A 24,233-nucleotide genomic window follows, 5' to 3' on the forward strand; every position below is an offset into this window, starting at 1 on the left:
TGCATACAGGCTGTTGGTTTAATCTAATGGTGGTGTAGACATTGTACTGAAAAATTGAAAAATATGTGTGGGCTGCAAATGGTGGCCTAGTGCCATGTTTCCTTAGGCTGTGGTCTCTGACCTTCACAAAGTAAACCCAGTCAGACTTACTCAGTGCTAGGCCAGTGAAAATCCTCCTAAAAAATCTTTGTCGCTACTGAAAGGTAGAGGTGTTGATGAACTAACTGGTAGGTTTCCATCCCAGCTCGTGCTGTATTAATGCTTTCTTGAGAGTTAAGTGGATGCTGTAGCACAGGGCTTTCAAATGGGGTATGCAGAGGTGCTGAACAGCATATAAATAAATGACTGTGAACCCTTATGAGCATTAAAATGCACAGTTTGCTTTCTGCTGCTTTTACTTACGCTTGCACTTTCCTCAGCTTAGATAATGAAGTTAGGCTAATTTCACTTGTTCTTCAGTAGTTTCTCTTTCTAATCACATGGCTTATTGATTGGGTTGCAAGGATGATTTTTTCTGTCAGGCAAACTGCTTTCCCTGAATTTACAAAATCGATAATTCACGTCTGTGAGCATACAGCCTATGTAGTTATATATGTGGGTTATGTTTTGCACTCTCCCTTTTTGCACGGGTATCCTAGCCCGAATTCCAGGGAATTCTGCCTCCCTCAGCCCCTCTATAGGGTTTTCTTTGGCTATAGCAGCCTTCCTCCCTTCCTGTTCTGTGCTACTGCTCGTGCTGTCTGTTGTAATGCACCGTATTGCTGTGCTTAATCATTACCTTGGTTGGGCAACCTTGAGTATCACTTGGGATTCCTTAGAAGAAAAGGTTTTGTAGAAATGTGAACACAGTCCCTTTGGCAGTAAGTCGGTATTCAGCATAACATGCACAGGGCCTTACCACAAGCTGCAGTTCAGAGCTGTGTGCTTTTCTTCACTAGTTCTCAAAAAACAGGAAATGCAGAATATTTTTTTAATTTGTTGTTATAAACCTGCCCTGGTATGTGACATAGTCTCAAAGATAAGATTAATTTTTTTTCCTCTTGAGATGCTGAGATGCAGAGGCTGTAGTCTAGCTTCTGTAGTAGTTCTAGTCAAACTATTAAACACGAAGTGTGGTTTAGAAATAGAAGGGCTTTCAGGTACGTATGTGTAAGGGCAGGCGTGCTGTTGCAGATTTAGATGACAAGCTGCAAAAAACACTTTAGCTCATCATAAATATTTGCTCTTGCTGCTGCTTACTACTAATGCACCCCTGTACTACAACTAGAGTTGTAAGTGTCCTGAAAGTGTCCATATTGGTGCAGCCTCTGTATATTAAGCATATGCTGCTCTGACCTGCCACCAGTCATGAGTAGGCAGGAGTAAGCTCTGGTCTTAGACTATGCCTGTGGGTTCCCTGTTAAGGCAGTTCTATGGTAAGACAAACAAAAAATAATCACGACTTGCTGTATTTCATTAACAGTAACTCTGTTGATAGTAGCTGTATCGCAATGTTATTTGTCTCTTAGTATACCACCACCACCCCACCATCACCACCCCCCCTGATTCTTCTCTACCCCTCCTCTTAAACTGCTGGCAGCAGTCCTCTGTACCAGCTCCCAGATTTCTCTGGAATGTTTCACTAATTCTTGGAACAGTTCATTAAAGATATAAAAACCTTCTTCAAACTTTAACTATATTTCAGAATTTTTCATACTTGTGAAATAAATAAATTATGCTTATTTTTGGGTGGGAAAATCAGACAAGCATACAAAGCCCACAAAATGTTGCATAGACTGTGACACGAGTTGAATGAAAGAGGTGGGTAGAAGGGTACCAGTATGGAACTTATTTTCTAGCCAGCAGAGATATCTCTCCTTTATATGACCTGATTTATTCCTAATTTGAAAATTAATTTCAAGGTTAAGTAGAGGGATAAAAGAAACAGAAGATTGTTGGTTTGTGATTGAAAGGCTTACACTCCAGCCTGTCTTTGAGTAACTTTGAATTTCTCTGGTCATTCTAGACCTTTGGCTAAGCTCCATGTACAACAGCCTTGGATTGGCTCTTGGGACATCTGTTAATCTATATATAGGATTCACACACTTGAACATGTAAACAGGTGATCTCCTAAATATATGAAATGGTATTGGGAACTCCAAGTACTTATTTAAGCCAAAATGAATTCAGGAGTGAACTGAAGTAATCCTTTTGCCCTCCTCCCTGCCACAAAAATAAGCTGTATTGGAAAAAAAGTGCATTATGTGCTGATTATAACTTGTGCTTAATATGTATGTATATACACATTCATAAACCTCGGGAATTACTTAGTGCCTATTAAAAGTATCCTGAAAAATGACCTTTTTCCTATTCTCCCGTTTAGTCCTCTTGACAGTTGCTAGTTCCTTGCTGTGAAGGGACATAGTGTTTAAAAATAAAAGGTGCATATAATGGGTAGAGAAAAAGGGTAGTAGATGGTAACTGATATAGAAATAAGATTTATTTAGAAAATTAATAAAGGAAGCTGAAGTCAGGAAGGGAATTTTAAGTCATTTGATGAAGTCTCTAGCTGTCTGACTGAGACTGATTTCTAATAAATGGGAACAGCAGGGAGACTTTGGAAGAGCGAAAGACCAGTAACATTTTGCATCACTACTGAAAAAGGGTGAGTGAGTAAAGAGTGGCTAATCTGGTATCAGTTCCAGGAAAAAAACTATGGAAAATTTGATAAAGAATTTAGATGGTATAAGAATAGCAGTATAATCACGCTATTCATCTCTTCAATTTGTGAAAACAGGTCTGTTCAAATGCGATTTTGTCGTTTGGATACGTGAAATTTCATTGCTAGGAGTTTTCTCTTGGTGTAATAGACTTTTATAAGGTCTTTAACTTAGTAGTGTGGTATATTTTGGTTTTAAAAAGCATCTTTGAATTTAATGAAGTATCACTTAAGTGGATTAAGAACTGACTGTAATCAAAGAAAGCAGAAAAGTGTTTCTAGTTGGGATCAGCAGGGTGCTGTCTGGAAACAAATGCAAGATGGTAACAGTGTGGACAGGACAAAGATTAGTGGAGGCATAAATAATGACATTACAAAAATGGATTAGATCATTTAGGCAAACTGAGACCGTTGGGCAAAATGTGCATAAATACAGGTGAGGGCAGTGTTATGCACCAAGGAGCAAAAAATGCCAATCACACATGTGTGGGGGAGTTTTTTGCTGAAAATCCCTAACTCTGGGAGGTGAAAGGTAAATAGTACATATAGCTGGAAATGGGAGGGAAAGTAGATGGTCCTAGCAAGTAAATAGTAAAGTGGCAAAAAGAACTAACATACATTGCTAGCTGTGTAAGTGGGAAGACATGAGTAATAATGAGATTACCTGCACTTAAAGCTGTGGAAATAGACCTGATGCTATAGATCTGTGCCTTGCCTGTATACATTTAGTGAGATGTGCTAATTTAGGGTATGGAAATGAGTCCCTGAAATGGCTCACTAGTGGAAATAATGCCACATAGTGAGAGATTTAATGTGCTGTTACCTAATAGGGCTGAAATCACTTAGTGGCATACTGCTGCTGGAAGGATGAAGTCTCACTCCCACCTTGTGTTAGTGTTAGCAAATACCTGGCTATACAGTTGTCCTCTTCAACTCACTAATGAGACAGAAAACTATTCCCCTTTTTGGTTGGGCTGTGGTCTCTGTCATGTCAGTGAGTCCAGCCACCAGTCAGGGGAACATGAGAGATGATGTGGGGAGTGAGAGATTCAACTCCATCGCAGCAAGCTGTTAGATCAAGTGCTCATGTAGATGTGTCATCACCTGATTTGGGTTTTGATCACCTCAAAATGAATCCAGCAAATGAAGAGGTCTGTGAACAGGCCAGCCGTGAGACTGTATTAGCCTTCACGCTAGCACAGAAGTAGGAGTGCGATTGCGTGCTGAGTGGGAGGAAGAGTCTGGGACTACCCTGTGAAACTGTTTGCAGTTTCACGGCCAAACGAAGGGCCTGTTCCTTCCCCTCTGCGTTCCCTCCTCCTCGCTCTGGCTCTTGGCTGATCCCACACAGAATTAGCATGGTGCTCTGTACACCCTCCCTCCCTCCCTTTCTCCCTTCCCCGTACTAAAGGAAGTAGTTTCCTGCCCAGGGTGTATATATTAAGAAATCGTAGTTTGGCTTAAGAAAGAGAAGAGAGATAACTTGGTTGCACACTGTGTACAGAAGTACCTCCACAGGTAGGAAATATATTCTCACTGTCATAAACCTTTCAAAGAAAGGTACATCAAGAGCCAAGGGAAAAGTGGAAGCTAGACAAATCCAAGTGAAAAATTTAAGTGTGCGTTTAAGTGAGGGTGATTAGCTGCTGTGCAAACAACCAAGGAAGAGATGGATCTCTTGTTAACTTCGTATGAAGACCAGAACCCTTATTGGAAGATGTGTCTTAATCAAATGCAAACGGCAAATAGGAGGTTGAAAGAAACAGGTAAAATGTGATAATGTGTGTAAGTACATGAAGTGGTATCGTCTCCTTAAATTTTTTGATCCCTACTTTAGGGAGTGTACAGTATAAATTTGGATATAATGTATGAAATTAATGTATTGGACAAGAAGAGTCCTTGAGAAAGGAAGCATAAGGGTTATAATGAGATTGTATAGCTGGACTGTAGAGTAGTTTTCCTGTCCGGTGGTTCCACTACATTTGTGTGGACTTGTCTTATGTGGACTATACAATGGACATAAGCTTGACAGAGAAATTGAAATGAAAACAAGGAAGATGCCATGCCATTCATTCTATAATATTTTATGTTGAGTATACTTAGGAGCTTGGGCTTGATTGCAGACAGGATTCAGTATCTATTGATGTTCACTCAGGTTGTCCTAAATTGATGCGTGTGTGTGTGCACACACGTGTGCATGCGCACACGTGTGTGCACACACGCATGTGCTTTTTTCTTCAATTTTGTAAGGTCCCTTTTGTATGGAAGCTGTCTTTGTTTGCAAGAGCAATCTCTAGAATATTGCTTTGATTGTGTAGTTTAAAGGGAAACAGCTGTTATAATCCAAATGTTGAAATTATTACTATTCCAGAGATTAGCATTAGAAAACAAATATAATTGCATTTCATACAGGTAATGCATATGTTCTGTTACTCTAAGATAAATAGGAAAAATCCTAGTGATAAGGGATTCCTTTTACTGTGCAACAAGGACACTTCTAGATATATCCATGATATTTCACTTTCATGAGATGTTTCTGGAGGTGAATTTCTGAGTTGAGGAAGGAAATCAGCCTTGTAATTTAGAGTAATGACCAATAATTTTGTCGTATCAATTTAATCTACACATGGTAATTAGAGTTTTCAGGAGTCATTAGCAGCTGGGGTGTCACTCTGTGTTTATTGGAGGACTGTCAGCCGGTGTTTCTCTTTGTTTGTTTTTTAATATTAATGGTTTGGAAAGAAGTTGGTGCTCTAGAAAGAATTGAGAAACAGGCCTGGCTTTGCGGATTTTTATCACCCTGCCAAGACCCTGCGCAACTTCCTCTCCCTGTTGCCCACAGCAGAATACGGAAACCTGACTGCTGAAGGCCACTTCTGCAATTGCAGTGGTGCAGGGGAGCAGGGTGGGAAGGGGGTCTTTTTGTTCTGCTGCTCGCTAGCGCCTTGGCATCCAAAGAAAACAAGATGCATTTGAAAATGTCTCTTCAGTTGTTCCTCGCACTGATGGGTTTCCTTCTCTTCCCTCTCTCTGCTGTTGTGCAGTGCTGCAGTTGAAGCTCCAGCAGCGACGCACACGGGAGGAGCTGGTGAGCCAAGGGATCATGCCGCGTAAGTATCACTTAAGCTCTTTGTCTTGGTGTTTTTATGCATGTTTTTGAGTGCAGAGTGGTTTCATATTTGATTTGAAAGATCAGATTCTCTGTTTCTGGATGAAAAACATCAGATATAGGAACCCCACCCTGTCCCACCCAACTTGGTTCTTCTGAAGTGTTGGTACTCTAGGTATGGGGCCACTTCTGATACTGAGGAAGAGAGTAATGGCTCCAAGTGTAACTGTACTCCAAAACAATGTTTATATTTGATCACAGTGGAGAAGAGTCTTCTGGAGAACATGCTATGTTAGAAGTGCCTTATATACTTCATACATGCTGGTAATCACTCTTTTAACAGGCTTCCTGCCTCTGCAGTTTCTGTTCTTGTTTGTCAGCTCCCCAGACCTCTGAGGCAGTTGTAACTTTGTATGTACATATTCCATAAACTGAGTGAAAACAGGCTGTGTGTACAAGATGTTAACCAACAAGGGACCATATTTTATGTTTATAGCTAGAAAACAGCTAGAAAGAGCCCTATGGGTATCAGCCAGTCTCCTTCCTGCAGGGGAAGGCAAAATCTGCAGAGCCAGAGAACTTTTACTTGTCTGTGTGGACACATAGGATATACCCTAATGCCAAGCTTTAATAAATTCACTGTCATGTTAGTGTTGGAGAAGGTATTTTTTTGTTTTGTTCCTCTCCTTCCCCCCAAAATGCAAAAAGATACCTGACAAATAGTTTTGTCATGCTTTGGTACCTCCGAACTAGATGACTTATAGGTAACAACTTGAAGCAAGACCAAAGGGCAAGTGTTTTATTTTTGAGGTCGTCTCAGTTTCACTTAACAGCTTCAGTAAAAGGCAATGGATCAGGTATATGTTTTCTTCTTTCAAAAACTTTCCCCCTTCCCCATTTCACAAACCTTTTTTGAAGACAGTGTAGTAATGAGGAGTTTCTCATTCCTTCTGTTTCTGGGGTGCACACTGTAATATGATACAGTGATGTGACTTTGCTAAAGGTGTAAGCTTAGGCTGTCAGTTCTCTCTCTGAATGAAGAGAACCTGTCAGCAGCACTCTCTCAGCTGAAGTGGCTCTCTGGAAGGTAGTGACACGCTCAAGATGTTTCTGGGACCCCTACTTGAAATTCTATTACCAAATCAAAAAGGAAAGCTTGTCCTGTCTGGATATAGTACATCATGCCTGTCATCTTATTTTTACTTGGGGAACTCGTATACGTGCTTCTACAGAATACTCTTGCTTTTGGATGAAAGACTAGTGTCCCGGTGGCTGCGCCCTTTTAGTAATGCTTCCCAGAAGAAAATGTTCCTGACTTCTTTGTGGTCTCCTGCTTTAGGTGGATATGTATGCAAATACTGTATTAAGTTATGTTCAGTACTGGCTTTCTTCAGAGTGTGGCTGGCCAAACTTGTGATTCCTGAGAGGGGTCTGTTTTACGGGCCCTTTGAAAATGAGGCCCTTGCAAGTAATTCAAGTAAGGCACACAAGTAATTAGTCAGTCTTAAATTTGCTTAAAATATAGCCTAAATGACTAGTCTTTGCAGACTTGTGCCCTTCGTTGCTTCATTTATGTCTCTTGCATGTGAGTTTTATGACAGACCAAAGAAGAATGCTCAGTGAAATATCATTGTGAAAATATTGGCGACACATGAAAAGGTCCTTTCTGCAATGAAGAAAAACCACTTTAGCAGATCTGTTCTAAAAATGATTTGAAATTAGTTCCCTCCAAGCCATGGTATCATTTACCCATACCTGCCAACTGGAAATAACCACACATAGGGAAATGTTTAAAACATTATTTGCCTGGGCCATTTTTAATGAGAAGATCAGATGTGAGATAAATTGTGATACTTAAAGCAAAAGTCCCATTTTTAACCTGAGAAGTACAGAGGATGACTAGGGACCATGTTGCTCCTGAAGGGGTCACAGAGCCATGACAGCTTTGCTTCTACTTTCACCAGATCAGAACAGACATTTTTACTTACTACTGGGAATGTGCAGGTATCCTATATTCTTTCATCTCTCTGCCCTGCACACTCTGTCTGTGAAAACATTTAGGTACTTAATCTTGTTCCTCTGTCATCTACTACTAAGCATGGCTATACTGGGCCCCATGTCTCCTTCTTGAGTTTGTTAGTCAGGAACCAAGACCCACACAGCCCTTTATGATGATTTAACAAAAATACAAAAGTAGGAATCCAGAGGATGGTTTGGTGCTGAATGAAATGAGCTGGAGCACTCTTTCCATGTGAAATACTGGTTGGCTTCTAGCCTTTATTTTCCATCTGGAGAGCCTTAACACTCTTGAAAGAATTGTGGTAGTTGCAGCTGTATCTACATTAGCATTATAGCTTGCATCAGGAAGGTGCGTTTGAAGTGAAGATCCTGATTGCACCTGCCTACTGTACCTTGCTTTGCACCATGAAATGAAGTTTGAGAGTTGGATTAAATTGGGATGAAAGTGAAGTGGAAAATACTCTACCTACAGCTAATATGCATTCAGTCCATGGGACCAGACTAGTTCTTGTCTGACACAATACCTCCCATTTCACCTTCACGTATGGAGTGTGGATGTCAGTTCCTCAGCATCAACTGTTATTCTGTGCAGATTTGGTCTTACTATGCTATCCTACATGTTCGTTTAGATTAGCCTTTAATACAGATCAGTTCCTGGATCTTGTAGCCAAACAGGCACGCAAAAATCCATGAAACAAGTATGGGAGCAGTAAAAGTTTTTGTTTTACATTAAAAGCTATCATCTAGTGTGCAAACTCACTTTGGTACCTTTGGTTCTCCTGACTGCAGTGTAAGTCTTACATGGTGTTTAGATTCAGCTTGGTGCCCTAAATGAGAAATTGTATTTCAGGCTTCCATCAACACAAGGTTTTTGGACACTGTTAACCTGAGGAGTGGGAGAAGACGCATTGGTGTCCCCTTGAAGTGAGAGTGAGAGTCACACCACTCCTGCTTTGCTTGTTTGGAACAGTGCTGGGAATCGCTTACTTTGTTCCCATGTGGAATTTTGTTTATGTGGTAGAGAGGAAAGGCAAATGTTTCAACATTTTTTTACCAAGTACACTTAATCTTGCTTGAATAACCTTTCCAACCCACCAACCACCTAAAGCAGGGCTGTGCTTCACTAAAAGATTAGTGTATTGTAGTAAGAAATAAAGCATTTATAAGTAGTGACAGAGGATTCAAAATAATTGGTTTTTATGCTTCATTAATTCTTCTTGCTTTTCTGTTATCACTTTGTGTAACCTTTTACCAGTAGCAGGATTCATTAGTTGAAGATTAAAATTCTCAGTTGCCCATAGAAAAGAGGTGGGAAGCAAGTCTTCATCTGCATCTGACATACCTGTGATTTGAGCTAGAAGGACTGTATCTAGAAACAAGGAGAGCCGAGTTTTCATATTTATTCAAGTTTTCACCTATTTTCTGATAGTGCAAATAGACAAGCTTTTTTGCTATTTGCATTTTTTTGTAGCTGTGCAGAGGTGATTTTTATCTTCTCGTCCTCATAAAATACAAGCTAAACAAAAACTGCTGTCTGTGCTCAACTCTTTGAACTCTGTCATGCTGTAGAAGAACAGTCAGATGCTGTCAGTTTGAGAGTTGTCAGTGTCAAATTTAAAGGTTACAGCTATTGTACGGTTTTTGGGGGAGCATTAAACACCCAGTTTTCCACCCTTGAAAAGAATGTTTAAAACAGTAGCTAACATGCATCTAAGTAGAAAGACACGTGGAAAGTATCTTCAACTAAAACAGCAAAAATTTTTAGGGGAAATATTTGGCAAACGTAGCAATACTCTGCTTTGCAAAATATGTTGCGCTTTTTCTGTTTTGCAAGGTTTAAAGCTTCACATGCCCGTTGTTTTATCCATCGGGATCGGGATCTTTGGCTTCTGGCTGCAAACACAAAATATAGGCAAGCACGCAGGGTTGTCACGTGGCAGAATCCTGCAGGAAAGCTGTTGTTGTGACCATCAGATTCACCTACCAGGCGAAACAGAAGTAGAAGATCATTTCTGGGAATGTGCCTTCTATTGCTCTATAGCACTGCTTTGTGAATATCTGAAAGGTGACACAGGCAGCCTTTGAAAAGGGCATTGTTTGGACTGAAAACTAGAAGGAGGGTGGCTGCAGCACAGGCAGAGAATTTCCAGGAGCTTCTTTTTTGTTTCAGTGTATTGGATGTTTGCCAGTTTTGGTTTCCACATCCAGCTACTCTGACTGTATGTTTGGGTTCCAGGAAGAGATATATGGAGGATGCATGAATGTGTGTAGAATCCAAACAGGATGGAGTTTGTGCTCTTTTTCTAATGTGAATGTTTTTACAGACACTGAGGTGTTTCCATGCTATAGGTGTGTGTTACCAACACTCCGATGCAGTTTTCTGCTTGGACGTGCAGCCTCTTACTTGCTTGAGCGTATTTTGGAATACAAGATTTGTGAATCTTGTGCTGCTGGGTCTCAGGCTCTCCTGAAGAGAGTGTATTTTATCTCCGGACTACACGAGGGGAGTGCGCCATAGTTCAATTGCAACATGTCACGCAATTAGGAATGATTGTAATACAGCAGGCAGTCTAATGATTATAATCTCATTAGGCCTCTCATATCACTAGCTGTGGTTTTTTTGTAGCCAAAAGGTTAATGGAGAAAATTTAATATTTGTTATAAAACTAAAATACAGTATTTGCTTTTTTGGAGGGCTGTGAGACATTGCTTAGAATTAATTCTAAAGGAATTGCCATTTCCTGGGGACACGTAGTGATTTGAGGATACAGAGCACAGGTTATGCTTTGGCATATCAGTATTGATCATCATCAACAAAGGCAAAGTTTGTAACTGGTCTTCTGCATTCAGCATAGCTACCATCACAAGAAAACAAGGATCTTTGAGGTATTGATTTCAGGAAGCAAAATGCTTGCCATGTGTGTTTCTAAAGTTAAACCACATCTCTAGACTTGAACACCTCAACTCCCAGATTTGGCCATACATCCACACTTGTGTCTGTGTAGGGTCTCTAAAAATTATATGGCTGCTTTAGCCTTTACCTGATAGTCTAACCACTTCTCAATTTTAAAAAAGTAATTTGGTTGATGAAAATGATGCACTTCCAACTTTATTGCATAGTTCTATATTTAATATTTTATTCATGTTCATATTTTCTATTAAGCTGCCAGTTTTAAACCTGAAACTTGTCAATACAGTATATGGGACAGTAGTTGAAGGAGACCTGTCCTTTGAGGATATAGTCAACTTCTGATTCCTGTCACAAACAATAGCTACAGCAGAACATATTAAATGTTGTCAGAAACAAAAGAAAACAAAAAACCTAGCTTTTTTAATTGGTTAACTGTTAATTGTGAAATAGGAGCATCTTTTGATGTATGTCAAAGAAAGGAGAGGCAGTAAGCTGTTGGAACATACACAGTTATCTACATGTGCAGTATTTTTCATGGCAGGAATCATTCTGCAGTCATGCTGATGACTTCAGGTGCAATTCTTAATGTCTCAACAATATTTTATCTTCCACGTAAAGGCTGGGATAGAAGATGAACTGCTATGCCTATGTGGAGTTTTACTGATTCTTAAGTGTTGCAGTGTGGCTATGCAGTCGACATTTCGAGACCGTTGCATGTTATATTTGAGCTGCAGATAAACCAGTTGCTTTAACACCCCAAAAGAGCTCTTCCTGCTTTACCTATCTCTGCTGCGTAACGTGTTCCTGTCATTCTCTCGCTGCTTTACATATCAGGTCTTTGTAGTGATGTTCCTTATAGTTTTTGGAATATATTTATAGTAACAAAACAAAAATACAAATTTTTACTTCCCTGCCATCTAGTGTCTGCTATTCTGCCCATTGGTGACTGCTTCACTTTCATACCTTTTTTTTCCACAAAACAGGCTGAAACTGTACTTTCATTTAGGATAAGGAGTTAAAAACAAACATATAGCCTGTAAATATAATTACTCCCAGACTTGTTTAATAAAGTGTGCAAATCTGTCAGGTCTTGAAGATCTAAAAATAATAACAACTTTTTTTTAATACTCCATTTAACCTCTGAAACCTTGCTGTTTCCTGGTTCATTGTGTACAGAATGGGACCTCAAAAAGAGAGGCTGCAGTGAGACTTTTGATATACTCGATGTCATGCTCTGAGAGTAAGGCTGGAACACTAAGCAGGTATCGTAAAACAAACAAAAGCTGTAGAGGGCACTTGCAGCTGTATTTCTGTTTGTGGCATGTAGCACAGAAATCTGTAACTGGTTTTATTTTAATTTGATCATCTACCTGTAACTTGTCTCCCAGGAATTATTTGCTGGTTCTTTGACTTTGATCTCTTCTCTTGAAGCACAATTTCAAAGCCTTGAGGCTTTGTGTGGAGAAGGAGTCTGTGCATTTAAGCTGAGAGCCTCATTGTCAGGGGCCTAATAACTGCACCTGGTTTGTTTATATTTTTAGATAGCTGTCTGTGTTTGTTTTCCATGTGTTTATATCATCTGTGATTAATGAGACATGGTTAGAGTAGGGAAGTTCATTTTGTTAGTAATGGAAATGTGCTGTTTGCCCTTTCTGAAGTTGTAGAAAGAAAAGGCCATTCTCAGGGGTTTGATAGGCTGTGTTTAGTCCTTGATCTCTGCAATGATAAAAGAATTGACTCTGCCGGTTGCGAGATAAATATAATTCAGGGGAGTAAAATCTGGTATGTAATAACAGCTTTTTCCCCTTCATGTTCCCACAGTCATCTTAGGTTCATTCTTACTCGTTGGCTGGAATGGTCTCTCCTTTTTCTTCTCATGGCCCCACACCTCTCCTAGCCTGGGCACTCCGTAAAGTTGTCAGAAGAGTTTGCAAAGGGCGATTATCCGTCCAAGAAGCAGGCATGAAGTCTGGTCTAGCAATGCATGGATCAAAGGGTTCTCGCTACAAGTTCCTTATCTCCCTTTTCCTCTTCAGTTTGGAGGTGGCATAATCCTAATTGTAATGAAGCTTTCTTTTATCTTTTTTATTTTTCAGTTCAAGATTTAGGTGATGTCTTTTGAATACCAAGAGTTAATGGGGATGGACAGAGCAGGTTATACTATCTGTGTTTGCTGTAAATGTTCTTTGACACAAAGCTGTAGCCATACTCACCCATAGATCTGATACTGTTACCATGGGTGACAATTTCTATTTTGCTCCTAAAGAGGGTGAACTTCCTGAGAAATTACACATATCTGTTAGAGTTTAAAGTAACTCGGTGTAGAGCCTTGAAAAATCTTAGCCCTTTCTGTCAATTTCTACACTTCAGGCTTTTCACACAGTTAAAACTAATGAAAATCTTACACTTCAGCTGTATTGTAAAGGAGATACCACTGTAATAAAGTTACTGACAGCTTTGCTGAGTTGTGGATGTGGGCTCTGGAGAGGTGCTTGGTTCAGGCGATCGAAGCAGCTCAGCTGGTGCGCAGCTCCATGATGAGCTGAGCTGAGGCAGGGTACCACAGTCCCACCTGTATGGATGCTCATGCAACCAGGGCAAGCCCAGTTCAGGGAGCTGGAAAGTGGCTTTTTTGGGGAGCAACAGCTCCATGAGCCAGTATGCAGTGCAGGCTCATGAGTGTAATGCAGGAGAAGGAGTGGCTCTATGAGGTAGGGTGTCAGGAAAGCAGGACTTCTTCAGCTCTGGCTTCCACAACAGCTTGAGCCTCACCAAACAATCTAGCTAACACAGCCTTTATTTGGCTGCTGTCTTCTGTGCCATATCTCTATTGATTGGAATAGCTCGGTCATAGGGAAGGCTCTGTAAAGCCGTAGCACTGTAACTGTAATGCCATGCTTTGGCAGTGCTGGCAACACTAACGATGTGGGGAAGAACCTTTCTTCAGCCTTCCTTCAGTTTGAGACTAGAAACACTCATAATTCTTTAATAACAATGACATTATGCTTGAAGGGTGTCACTGAAGGGCAAAGCTGCCTTTGTTTGGGGCCAGAGATGTGTTTCTCACCTTCATAAAAATATTTGGATTAGTTTTTTAGGTCAATCTTAATTTTGAATTTTCTGAGTTTATATGTTTTGGGGTTTGCATAATCACAATTTACCAGTTATGGCTTCTTTTCTTATCCTTAACTTGATACTCAGATCTTAGTCTTAATTCGAGGGCTCTTACCAATGCCAGGGGTATGAAGTCAGCAAGAATTCTCAAGTATCATCAGGTCTGTGTACCAGATGTGAAACTTCCTGGAGCTGCATATGGAGAAAAAGGTGCTGATGGAGATCTCTTTTCTATCACCTGTGTATTCCTCACCCCCTTTTCATATTTCTACAGCATGCTGCTCTTTGATACTGCCCCACTAGCAAGATGATGGCTCCTTCTGTGCATGTGACCCAGTTTGTGAATACTTTTTTCTTCCATGCTATGAGAAAAGCTTTTTGGAAGTGGGGTGAAGATGAAGGGGGGAAGAAAATGCCAACTGCCTTGATCTGTGGTTCAGGTTTTGTGTCTCTTACCATATGCTACACGCCGAATGCTATGGGGTGGGAGCCCCACCCTGAACCAACAGAGGAAGTCGTCGAGCCTATTTGCAGCACTTTATCTCATGTTTTTACGAAAGCATAGTAAACAAGAGAGAGAAACTAGAATTTGGTTGAGAGCAGAGGTGAATAGCTGCAGCAGAAGGCCTTCTGCTGTTCTGAATTAAGTCAGCATGTCTGAGGTTGGGTTTGGACATGACACGAGCTTCTCTTTGTCATAGCAAAGGATGATTTTACCTTTCCCTCAGGAACTGATCTAACTGAGGAGCAGAATACTTGAATCAGTAGGCTTTCTACAAAGACTGCATGTTGTCTCACCAACTGTTTTGCAGTTCAAATATCACCTTGTTGTCTGTGATGAGGTAGATACTGTGGCCAAGGAAAGCTCATGTGCTGTCTCTCCTCTGTCAGCCTACATATCTGATAGCCTCCAGTAGTGATCTTACCAATTGCAGAAGGTTTTGCAGCCTCTCCTCCCCCCTAGACACTTGAGCTATGAGGGCCTGTGAAGACCCTTTTGCCTTTCATTCTTCCCTTTACTTGGTTCCTTGCAAACCTTGGTGTCTTCTGTCAGCTGCATAAGTAAATGCAGGGTGTACAAATGTTTTGACCTCTTTTTCTCAGCAGTTGGGTCAGTCCCCTTCCCCTGATATGTTTCGTTCTTAGAGTGACTGCTTTTGGTTCTGATTCCACTTATTTCTCACATTAGGTAACAGGAACTTGGAGATCTGCGTATGACTATCTTTGAAAGCTTTGCAAGGCTAAAATTTGCTTTTGTATGCTGCGGGGTAAACCCTGAACACAAAATGTTTGAAGCATTTTGCCCGGCTTTTTGTCTCTGCTGTTGTATTGGAAATTTGGGTTTGATTCCTGGGCCTTGATTCAGTCTGTTTATAGCAGCACCAGTTTGATGCTTTGCAGCAGTATCTCCCTAAATTCATGCATTGCCATCTTCAAAACGTGTCTTGGACTGAGGGAACACTGAATTCATGCATTGCAGTTTTGGACCCTGTTTCATAGGAATTAGTACATTGCTATGAAGCGAAGATTAGCAGCATCCATCTCCGTGCTTTGTATGGAAAGGTGTGCATCATCATAGATGGTCCTCTGTGCTGCTGCTTAACTTGGGGGGGGTCAGATGGAAGGACAGTAGTTGCAATGTATAGCTGCAAACATTTTTGAAGCAGGGTGGAGGCACAAAACAGTTGCATCATTCATCTCCAGGGAGATTTCTCATGGTAGCTAAGGGTGTGACCACAAAGATACTAATGCTTCAGGAATTCTGGTGATGAAGCATCAAAATGCTCCACAATAAGTAGCAGAGAGACTAAAAAACTAGGATGTATGTGGTAGAAATTTCATGAGATCCTTGCTAGCCAACCCATCTGTGGCAGGGAAATCATGTCCTGCTGTCAGTCATCTAAAGGTGAGGGGTATCAAGCTCATCCCTTTAACAGTAGATGTTGCAACTTGCCAGGTGGTTGTCTGAGTGGGACAAATGTATTTACAACTCAGTGAGGGGCACCTGCTGGACTGTGCTGTCCCAAACCCTGTTGGTGATGCTGTTGTCCCTTCTATTCTTTCACTAAACCATTTTTAGTGCTTGTTCAGCCATTTGTAACATCAGGCCGTTTTCCTAAGGTGTATGGGGCAGTCCGCAGACACTGAGGGCTGTGGTTCAGCAGCGCGGGGGGCTCCTGCTGCAGCGCTGGCTTTAAACCCAGCCTCTTCTGACTTTGTCTGGCAGGGCAGTTTTTGCTCAGTTTTGCTGACACTTTCGTTTGTGGAGCTGTACTGTAAACCAGCAATACCAGTCCAGGTTAAAATAATTCTTTCAAAAGAACTGTGATCTGAGTCCACAAATGTCAGCATAACTGAGGGCTAACATACTTTTCCCAGGCCTAGGTACAAGAACGAGGGCAGAAAGTGTAACTGCAGTTTATTGTGGATGAAAATACCACGTACATACCATGTAAAAACAAAATCAGAAGGGCAGGCAAAAGGTATACCTAACTGAAACTGGGCATTGCAGAAGTTACTTCTGCATTCTCAAATATCCCTGTAGCAGAGAAGTATCAAGGAATTTTTTGCATACAGTGGAAAACAAAAACTCTCAATGGCTAATACTACTGTTGTAGTTTGACAAGTTTTTTTTTCTCTGGCAGCACTCTGTTCTCATCAAGAGCTCACCCAAAGTTTTGCTAGCAAAGCTAGCGAAGCTGGCCACGCAGTTAGACAGATCAAGGATTCAAACCGAGTTAACTAGTACCTCTTTCGGAGGAGGGGCAAGTGCCCTGGGGAAGTGCTGGAGTTACTTTATGGTGACAGTTCCCTAGTACAGCTCCCTGTGTGGCATGAGTACCATTGGACCATGAATGGCGAGGCAGAAATGAGTGGGACATGGGGGAGGGGGAAGAAGAGGTCATTACTTAAGCTGGACCTACCACCAGACTAAACATTTGTTGAACTGCCTCCCCAGGAAGTCAGGATGTTAAATGTCTTTTTGCAGTTCTTGGGTTTAGTAAGGTGTTTGACACAGGCTTGCCTGACATTTTTGTAAGCAAGCTGGGACAACTTGAAGCTGCACATGCAACTGGTGAGAGAACAGTATTGGAATAAAGGCTTGGTGTCAGACTGGGAGGATGTGTTGAGCAGGGCTTTTGAGTGGGGAAGGAGGAGGTCCATGTCTGATACTATTTGGTATTTTCAGTAATGTGGTGTAAACAAAGGAATAGTGTGCATGTTTATAAGCTTGCAGATTAGTATGCTGGGAGGAGGACAGTGTTGGGACTCAAAATATTTGGAGAAGCTGAAAAATATGGGACAAAACCAAATTAAAATGCAGAGTTTCTACATTTTGGTACGTCTAGTCAGTGGCGTGAATTGAGGATGGGGAGTGGCTGGCTAGATAGCAGTTCTGCAGAAGAGGACTGGAGACCTTTCATGGTTTGTGGGCCAAGCTCAAGTGAACATGTTACGCATTTTACGTACACAAAAAAGGCAAACTGGTTGGGACGTATAACTGAGAAGTATTATTTAATAATCATTTAGCTCTATAAAAGCTGATAAAGCCTAGACTGGAATATGTACCAAATTTTGGACACTATACTTCAAGAAAAATGCAGATCAAATGGAAGGAGTCCAAAAGAGAGTAAACAAGCAAAGGTCTGGGAAATGTTATCTATAAGGGAAGGTTGAAACAACTGGCTTTGGCCATTTTGTATAGCAGAACACTATAGGAAAACCAAAGTTTTCAAATATATAGGGATAGATGCAAAGAGGAAGATAATAAATTGTTCTCTGTAATGATTGCAGGTAAGACAAGGAATAATGACTATAAATTGTAGGAAGGGAAATGTAAGTTAGACATTCAGAAAAGGTTTTTAAATAGTAAGGATATCTCTGCACTGGGATAATTTCTCTGCAACAACATTGCATTTTTTCGTGAGAGGTCTTCAAGAACAGGTTAGATAAACTACTGTAAGGAATGGTTTAGTACATTTTATCCAGCCTAAGCAGTCAGAAAGGATTAGGTGATTGGAGTTTCTTCATCCTTTTCTGTGGTTATATCCGCTGCTTCAGGTACCAAGGGCTGTGGACATGAATCCTATGTCAGTGATAGAAGTGCTGGCCCATGCCTACCTGGTTACCACTGCTTCTGCTCTGCCAGCTGAGCTGCTCATTTGCATACACCATCAGAATGAGCCAGAACAGCTGATATGGCTGAGAACAGTAGAGCTTTGTCGATATGGGTAATTTTGAGTGGAATGGATAAAGCAGCACTCGGGTGAGCAAGCCATCAGGGTACGGAGGGCAGGAATAGTTTCACAGGGATCATTGCCAAGTGGCCAGGAAGGGCAGTGGTGGGAACTGGAAGAGGGGCATGTCTACATGGTGGGTCTCCTGTAGAGCTTACCCAGAGCCTTACTGTTTCAGAGTTCTTCATAGGATTTTTCTTTTTTACCATTTGCTATAGCAAAGTTAACAGAGTTGCTCCACAGCTCTGGCCTATGTAGTCATTTCAAAGCCAGAAAAATGTGCAAGGCTTAGTTAACTTCGAATGGAGTATGATTTTACAATAGACACTCTCTTCTGACACGTCAGCCCCATCCTAGATTGCTGAGGGAAGCAGTGAATGATTGGTGCCCTCTTGACATTTTCAGAGGTCGAATATGAAGTCCTCTGTAATGTTGCCAGCCCAGAGAGCTACAACCAAGTGCTTGTTTCCAGAGGACTAGTCATGAGAGACTGAAATTGTTCTTTACAAGACTCTTCCTGTAGCAGTTTTGCATTACTTACTATTTAATGTGTATGTGATTTGGGGGAGGGTTTTTCTTTTTTTTTTCTTTGTTACTTGGGGATTCTTTTCTTCTTGCTTTGTCCTTCTGTATGCAAGAGTTTTCTTGGACTACCTGTGAAATCAGCTGAACTCATGCAGTTGGCTTTCCTGACCATTTGCTATCGTCAGGGAAATGTCACTTAAAGTTCATGTGCTGCCTCTTACTGACAGCAGAGGTGGGCAGGAAGGGGAGAGTAAAGAATTACTGCCATGCCTGCACATTCCGGTGGTAGAGAGCTTTTGAAGACTCAAGATGAAGCCTGCTTTGCTTGTCTCCAGGGTAGATTTTTATAGTGATTTATGTATTGCATGGTGTCTTTGCCCAAGTCTACCTGAACTTCTATTTCACTTTTCTGTGATACGCATACAATGAAAGAAATGTGTGTTTAAGTTCAAGCACGTGCATATTGACAAGCAGTTCATGCGGCTTGAAAAGAGTATTTCCCAATATTATTTGTTGCTTGCTCTTAATTGAAGAGTGATGGTCAGACTGCCCAGGAGTTGATGTCTCAGCTAGCCAGTGAAGTTTTTTGTATTATTTGTGCAGTTATTGCAAAACCACATCTCTACCCTTACTTTGGTTTATCCCAAAATGCAATCAGTGCACTCCCATTTCACAGCTTGCATAACTTTCTCTGGTGATTTCTCTCCATAACCAGCTTGTATGAAACTGTCTTTAGTGTGAACAGGAACTATTTGCCCCATCATTGTAGGGGTCTGTATACTCAGTCGCTATGGTTAGTTCTCAATTATTGTTAATTTATTCTACAAATTATTCTTCGTTCACTTCTGTAGTCTGAATCCCATCTATGATGCCCTGGTGTGTTCAGAATTCCTGGCATATGGACTAAATTCTACTTTTTATCCCATTGATGTGAGCCTAGAGGGACTCTGTTTATATTTCGCAGAAATATTGTCTGTCTTAACACTTTGTCTTTGGCTACTCCATTTTATTCTGTAGGAAAGTTTAGAAATCTACATGTGCATTAGAAGTAGTTTCTTACATTGTATTTACTCGAGGGCTTTTATTTTTTAATAGCCTTTTGAGATTTCATTATGAAGTTACATTTGAGAAATACTTAATCATTGGTCTTAAGTGAAAAATAATACAAGTAGATTATATTTCATAGGGCCTAGATGCAATACTTTGGAGTTATTAACTGTACAATTTAGATTTCTGTCTTCAAAAGACTTGCAACTTATCTTTAAAGCTGAAGTTTTTTAACTTTGCTGTTTAGCTTGATGGTGATTTAGGAACTTCACCAGGCAGTTTTAAATATGAGTATTTCAGAAATATGACGAGAAATTCTTACGTTCCATTCAGCTAGTACTGAATACAAGCCACAATGTGATTGTTTTAAAAAACAAGCTATTTGTGGATTCGGGAAAACTGTGAGGAGCTAGTGACACTTACCGTTGCTGAGTTAGAACTAATGTTACCCTCTTTCTCCGGTTTTACTGTGGGACGTGAGCTTTGTGTGCTCCAGAGGAGCCAGGCAGAGTGAGAGATTCCTCCAGGGTTAGTACGGTCCTGGACAGCAGAGGATCGGTTTCTTAAAACATGATCCATTTTGGCTCTGGGTTTATACTGGGCCTGAGGGGGCGAGGAGGTCTGTTATATGGAGAGCTGCTGTTAATTCCTCAAGTCTTGGTTTTCTGTCAAGAGACAGATGTACTTTCCTGTCCAAGTGTTCCTGTTTTCACGATAGTTTCTCTTACATGGAGCAATATATATGTCCTGTGGACCTGCAGAATTTGTAACCGGCCCTTGCATGTATGCAAAACACAGGTGCAGATTAAGGAAAGACTTGCAGCTTCCTTTGACATTAAAAGGTAGTAAAGAGGATTTACAGTTCATTAGGATCCTCCCCCATCCTTCCAACCATTTCATGTATCTCTTCAGTGTTTCAGTGCCATTCCCTTACTTAAGGGTCCTGGATATTTTACTCCATGTTGAAGCTTGTAAAAGGCATTTGTTGGGGGGCTGTTTTTGACTCATGTTCCTGGACCCAACTTTGTGAACAGTGGTTAGTTCAACTAGAAGTATAGCCCATATTACTTTCTTCAGTAGCCCACAAAAAGTCCAGGTCAGCTCCTGTAGCTCCTGTGCTGTCAAATGGAGTATGTCAATTTGCATCGCTTTATACCAGCTGGAGATCTGGTCCAGTGTGTTGAAAGATGCAGGAGGCAGTTGCTGTGGCGTATTTGTTAACTTAGTTGGCCTGAAGGGACGTGCAGTGAGAGAACTTCCATCATTCTAATTCATTCTCTAAATGTTTTTCTCTCAACAGCTCTGAAAAGTCCAGCTGCATTTCATGAACAAAGAAGGAGTTTGGAGCGGGCCAGGGTAAGATGCAATATGCTCTTTAATGCTCTTTTGGGGAAGTCAGGAGTAGTATGTCTTATGTTTTGGGCATCCTGTAGCTGTTAATGAGATGCAGAAGCAAATCGTTCATATTCTGGATGTAATACAGTGCTATGCAGTCAGAGATGTATTGTATGGGGTGTTCTTTAGCTTGTATGTGGTGGTGGTGAACACTTGGTGAACTAGTCCTGCCTAAAAACCATTGAATATGGTGCCTGGATTTCCCCTGGCGTCTTCTCTCTGGAAGTCACTAATATTCTTCTTCCCCACTGTCCATATACTTTACATTTTTATTTTTATGATGTCTGTTTTGCCCTTAAATGCTCCTATCATGTGGAGCTCAGTTCCACCTTTGAGGAAAGCATATGGTTTTTCTGTTACCTGCACATGCACTTGTTCATCTAGGACATTAGAAATTGAAAATTTAGTAGAGAGGATCGCCCCCCAAATCTTGTAACACTGAAATCACACAGACTTATGGCTCTATAGAAAGAGGAAGCCAGGCGTCACACTTCATGCAGCACCTTTGCTAACTGGGGGGTTTCTTGATGATTTCTGTTCCTCAAAAGGCCTCTGGGGATAGTTTTTTTTCTGATTAGCCTACAGGGGAATAAAACCTGTTATGTTTTGTTTTAAAAGTGAAAGCAACATAAGTGAAAAAATAACAGCTGTGATTAAAACCTGTAAGGGAGTGTTAGCAGTTTAAACTGTGGAAGGATTGGAACAGTGGACTTTGCATTAAGACCAGTGTCCCAAAGGCTTTTGCTTCTTCCTCCTCTTTTTTCCTAAAACCTTCTTATTAAGTTAATATTTTGGTATGGGCAATTGAGCAAGTATGGTGCAGTTTTGTGATTTACTTTAATATTTATTTTCTCTGAAGGCCCATTCTGATGGCCAGTACTTACCAGTCTGTTACCCACTGCTCCCAGATTCCGATCTGGCTGTGTAAAGGGTAACGTGTGTGGCCTGGACAGGGTCATCTCTGTACATTGCTCTGTAGTGCATTCTCCAAAGACAGAGCTAAAAGCAGTTCTGGAAATTAAATGGGTCTTGACATAGCATTTAGGTTCTGCCTGACAAGGGGGTCCATGGGGTCTTTATCTTAACAAATAACATATCTTTAAACAAATAAAAGAGTATGCCCAAACCACAAGTAAGCCCCGAATGCCAGCAGTATATGAAAGTATTTGCTGTGAACAATGGAACCAGTGCATCTATCTGTAATGTAAAAAGGAATGTCTTGAATTTCACCCTGACACAAGTTAGTGGTGTTACATAAAAGGGGAAAAGACGGCTTCAGCTCTTGAGGAAGTCCTTTCCAGTTTCTGTTCTGTGGGGCAGCAGGGCAATCCTATACTGAGGTGATGTACAGTAGAAGGTCATCTTTAGAATAAGCTCATTCTCTGGGTGCTCTGGGACAGAAGATATGCCCCTTCTCTGTTCTGTGTTTATTTAGATCTCACTAACAACTAAAGATGGTTCTTTCTCTTGTTTGTGCTGTCCAAGATTACCTCACTCCTCTGTCTGATCAACTGAAATTGTTTCTTGCTTGTCTGTTTTTGCTGCAGACAGAGGACTATCTGAAACGGAAAATCCGGTCCCGGCCAGAGAGATCAGAGCTGGTTAGGATGCACATTCTGGAAGGTATGGCACATGCCAAATAGGAGAACATCAACAATAAACTTTATTGTAATTACTTATTTAACAGCTTTCTATTTTGCCTCTGACCCCCAAGTCTTTCTTTCAGTTGGGAGCAGGCAGAAGATCATGCCTGTTGCATGATTTCTTGAGAGGGATTCAACTCTGCTTGCATGGAGATTCTCAGAAGAATCTGTTATGTGAACTCAAAATTGTGCAGTTTTGTGCAGCTGAGCAACAATGAAATGGAATGACCATGGATTGCTCTTCTACCAAGGGAAGACACTGTAAAATATCCAAGAGGGAGTGAGGCAGATTTGATCTAATTAGTAAGCACCTCAGTTTCAGAGAGGGAGTACTATACTGCTGCTGAGTACCACATCTTTGGACACAACTGAAAGGGAAATGATGAATGAGAATTGGATGACATCAGTTTGAGAACAGTGAATTTATCCTATTCTAGAGTCACAAGGGCTACTGTAGTTATCTTTATAATTTAAATATTCATAATATCTATAATCTCTTTATAGTGCATAGTTATCTATTGTTATCTGCAACTATTTTTCTGTACAGTTACCTACTGTTATCTACAGTTACATTTCTGAATAGAAGTAAAATACTGCTGAAGTGCATAGGTTGACCATTGCTGGATTGATGCCATTTTATTTACTTTCCCCTGAACAGAGACCTCAGCTGAACCCTCCTTGCAGGCAAAGCAGCTGAAGCTAAAGAGAGCCAGACTGGCAGATGACCTCAATGAGAAGATAGCGCAGAGGCCAGGTCCCATGGAGCTGGTGGAGAAGAACATCTTGCCTGTGGAATCAAGCCTGAAGGAAGCCATTATAGGTAAGGCCAGAGGAGGATGTTGAGGGCATTTCCCATAGGTGGCTGTGATTTCCTATCAGTTCACCTGCCTGTCTAAGGGAGTGCAATCCCATGGTTGGTCTTGTTTTCCTGTCTCAGAATCACAGTCTTTCAGCCCCAAGGATTCTGAAAAGTAGAACTCCCTCTGGCCCAGATAGTGCTACAGTGACATTAAATTAAAGGGAGTATGGACATTCCAGAATAACGTGAAAGCAACTGCATACCCTAAAGACTTGAAAGACTGTTGAAGATTGCATTCCCTAGATTCTCTCCTCAAAAATCCCTCTCTCAGTATAACATGTCAGCAACCTTGGTCAGGGAGAACCCACTGACTTACTCGGATCAGGGAGAGGAGACAGAATATAAACAGGTGTGATGAAACAAAAGCTGTCTGTGAACTTAAAAACTTCAGAGGATTCAACCTCTTTAAAAATAAACCAGAACAGATGTAAATCATGCCAGTGCCATTCCAAGGGCTGAAAGGAATGCTGAGGAATAGCCTTCCCACTGCCTCAGCAGTGCTCTTTCCCGTCTCCCCAGACTGAGCAGTCTGTGTACGTCTGTGGTTATTCATCCCCTCAAACACGCATAGCTACTTTAAAGACAAATGGGACACAACTGTGAGCAAGATGGAATACTTTTCATGAAAAAGGAAAAGGACAGTGTTGTGGGAGAGCCTGCCTTCACTATTGCACA

General features: G+C 41.1%; 1 protein-coding gene across 5 annotated transcripts in view; it reads left to right on the forward strand.

Annotated features, from left to right (window-relative positions):
• MRTFA (myocardin related transcription factor A) overlaps nt 1–24,233 on the forward strand; it is a 102,538-nt gene that overhangs the window by 62,887 nt on the left and 15,418 nt on the right. For all 5 annotated transcript variants that reach the window (XM_072868506.1, XM_072868498.1, XM_072868523.1 and 2 more), the window contains 4 exons: nt 5,743–5,808; nt 20,962–21,017; nt 22,604–22,679; nt 23,358–23,519. In XM_072868506.1, the coding sequence (XP_072724607.1) occupies nt 5,743–5,808; nt 20,962–21,017; nt 22,604–22,679; nt 23,358–23,519 (360 nt within the window). The remainder of the gene's footprint in view (nt 1–5,742; nt 5,809–20,961; nt 21,018–22,603; nt 22,680–23,357; nt 23,520–24,233) is intronic.

The sequence above is a fragment of the Ciconia boyciana genome, chromosome 1 (genome assembly GCF_034638445.1).
Source record: "Ciconia boyciana chromosome 1, ASM3463844v1, whole genome shotgun sequence".
NCBI classification, from domain to species: domain Eukaryota; kingdom Metazoa; phylum Chordata; class Aves; order Ciconiiformes; family Ciconiidae; genus Ciconia; species Ciconia boyciana.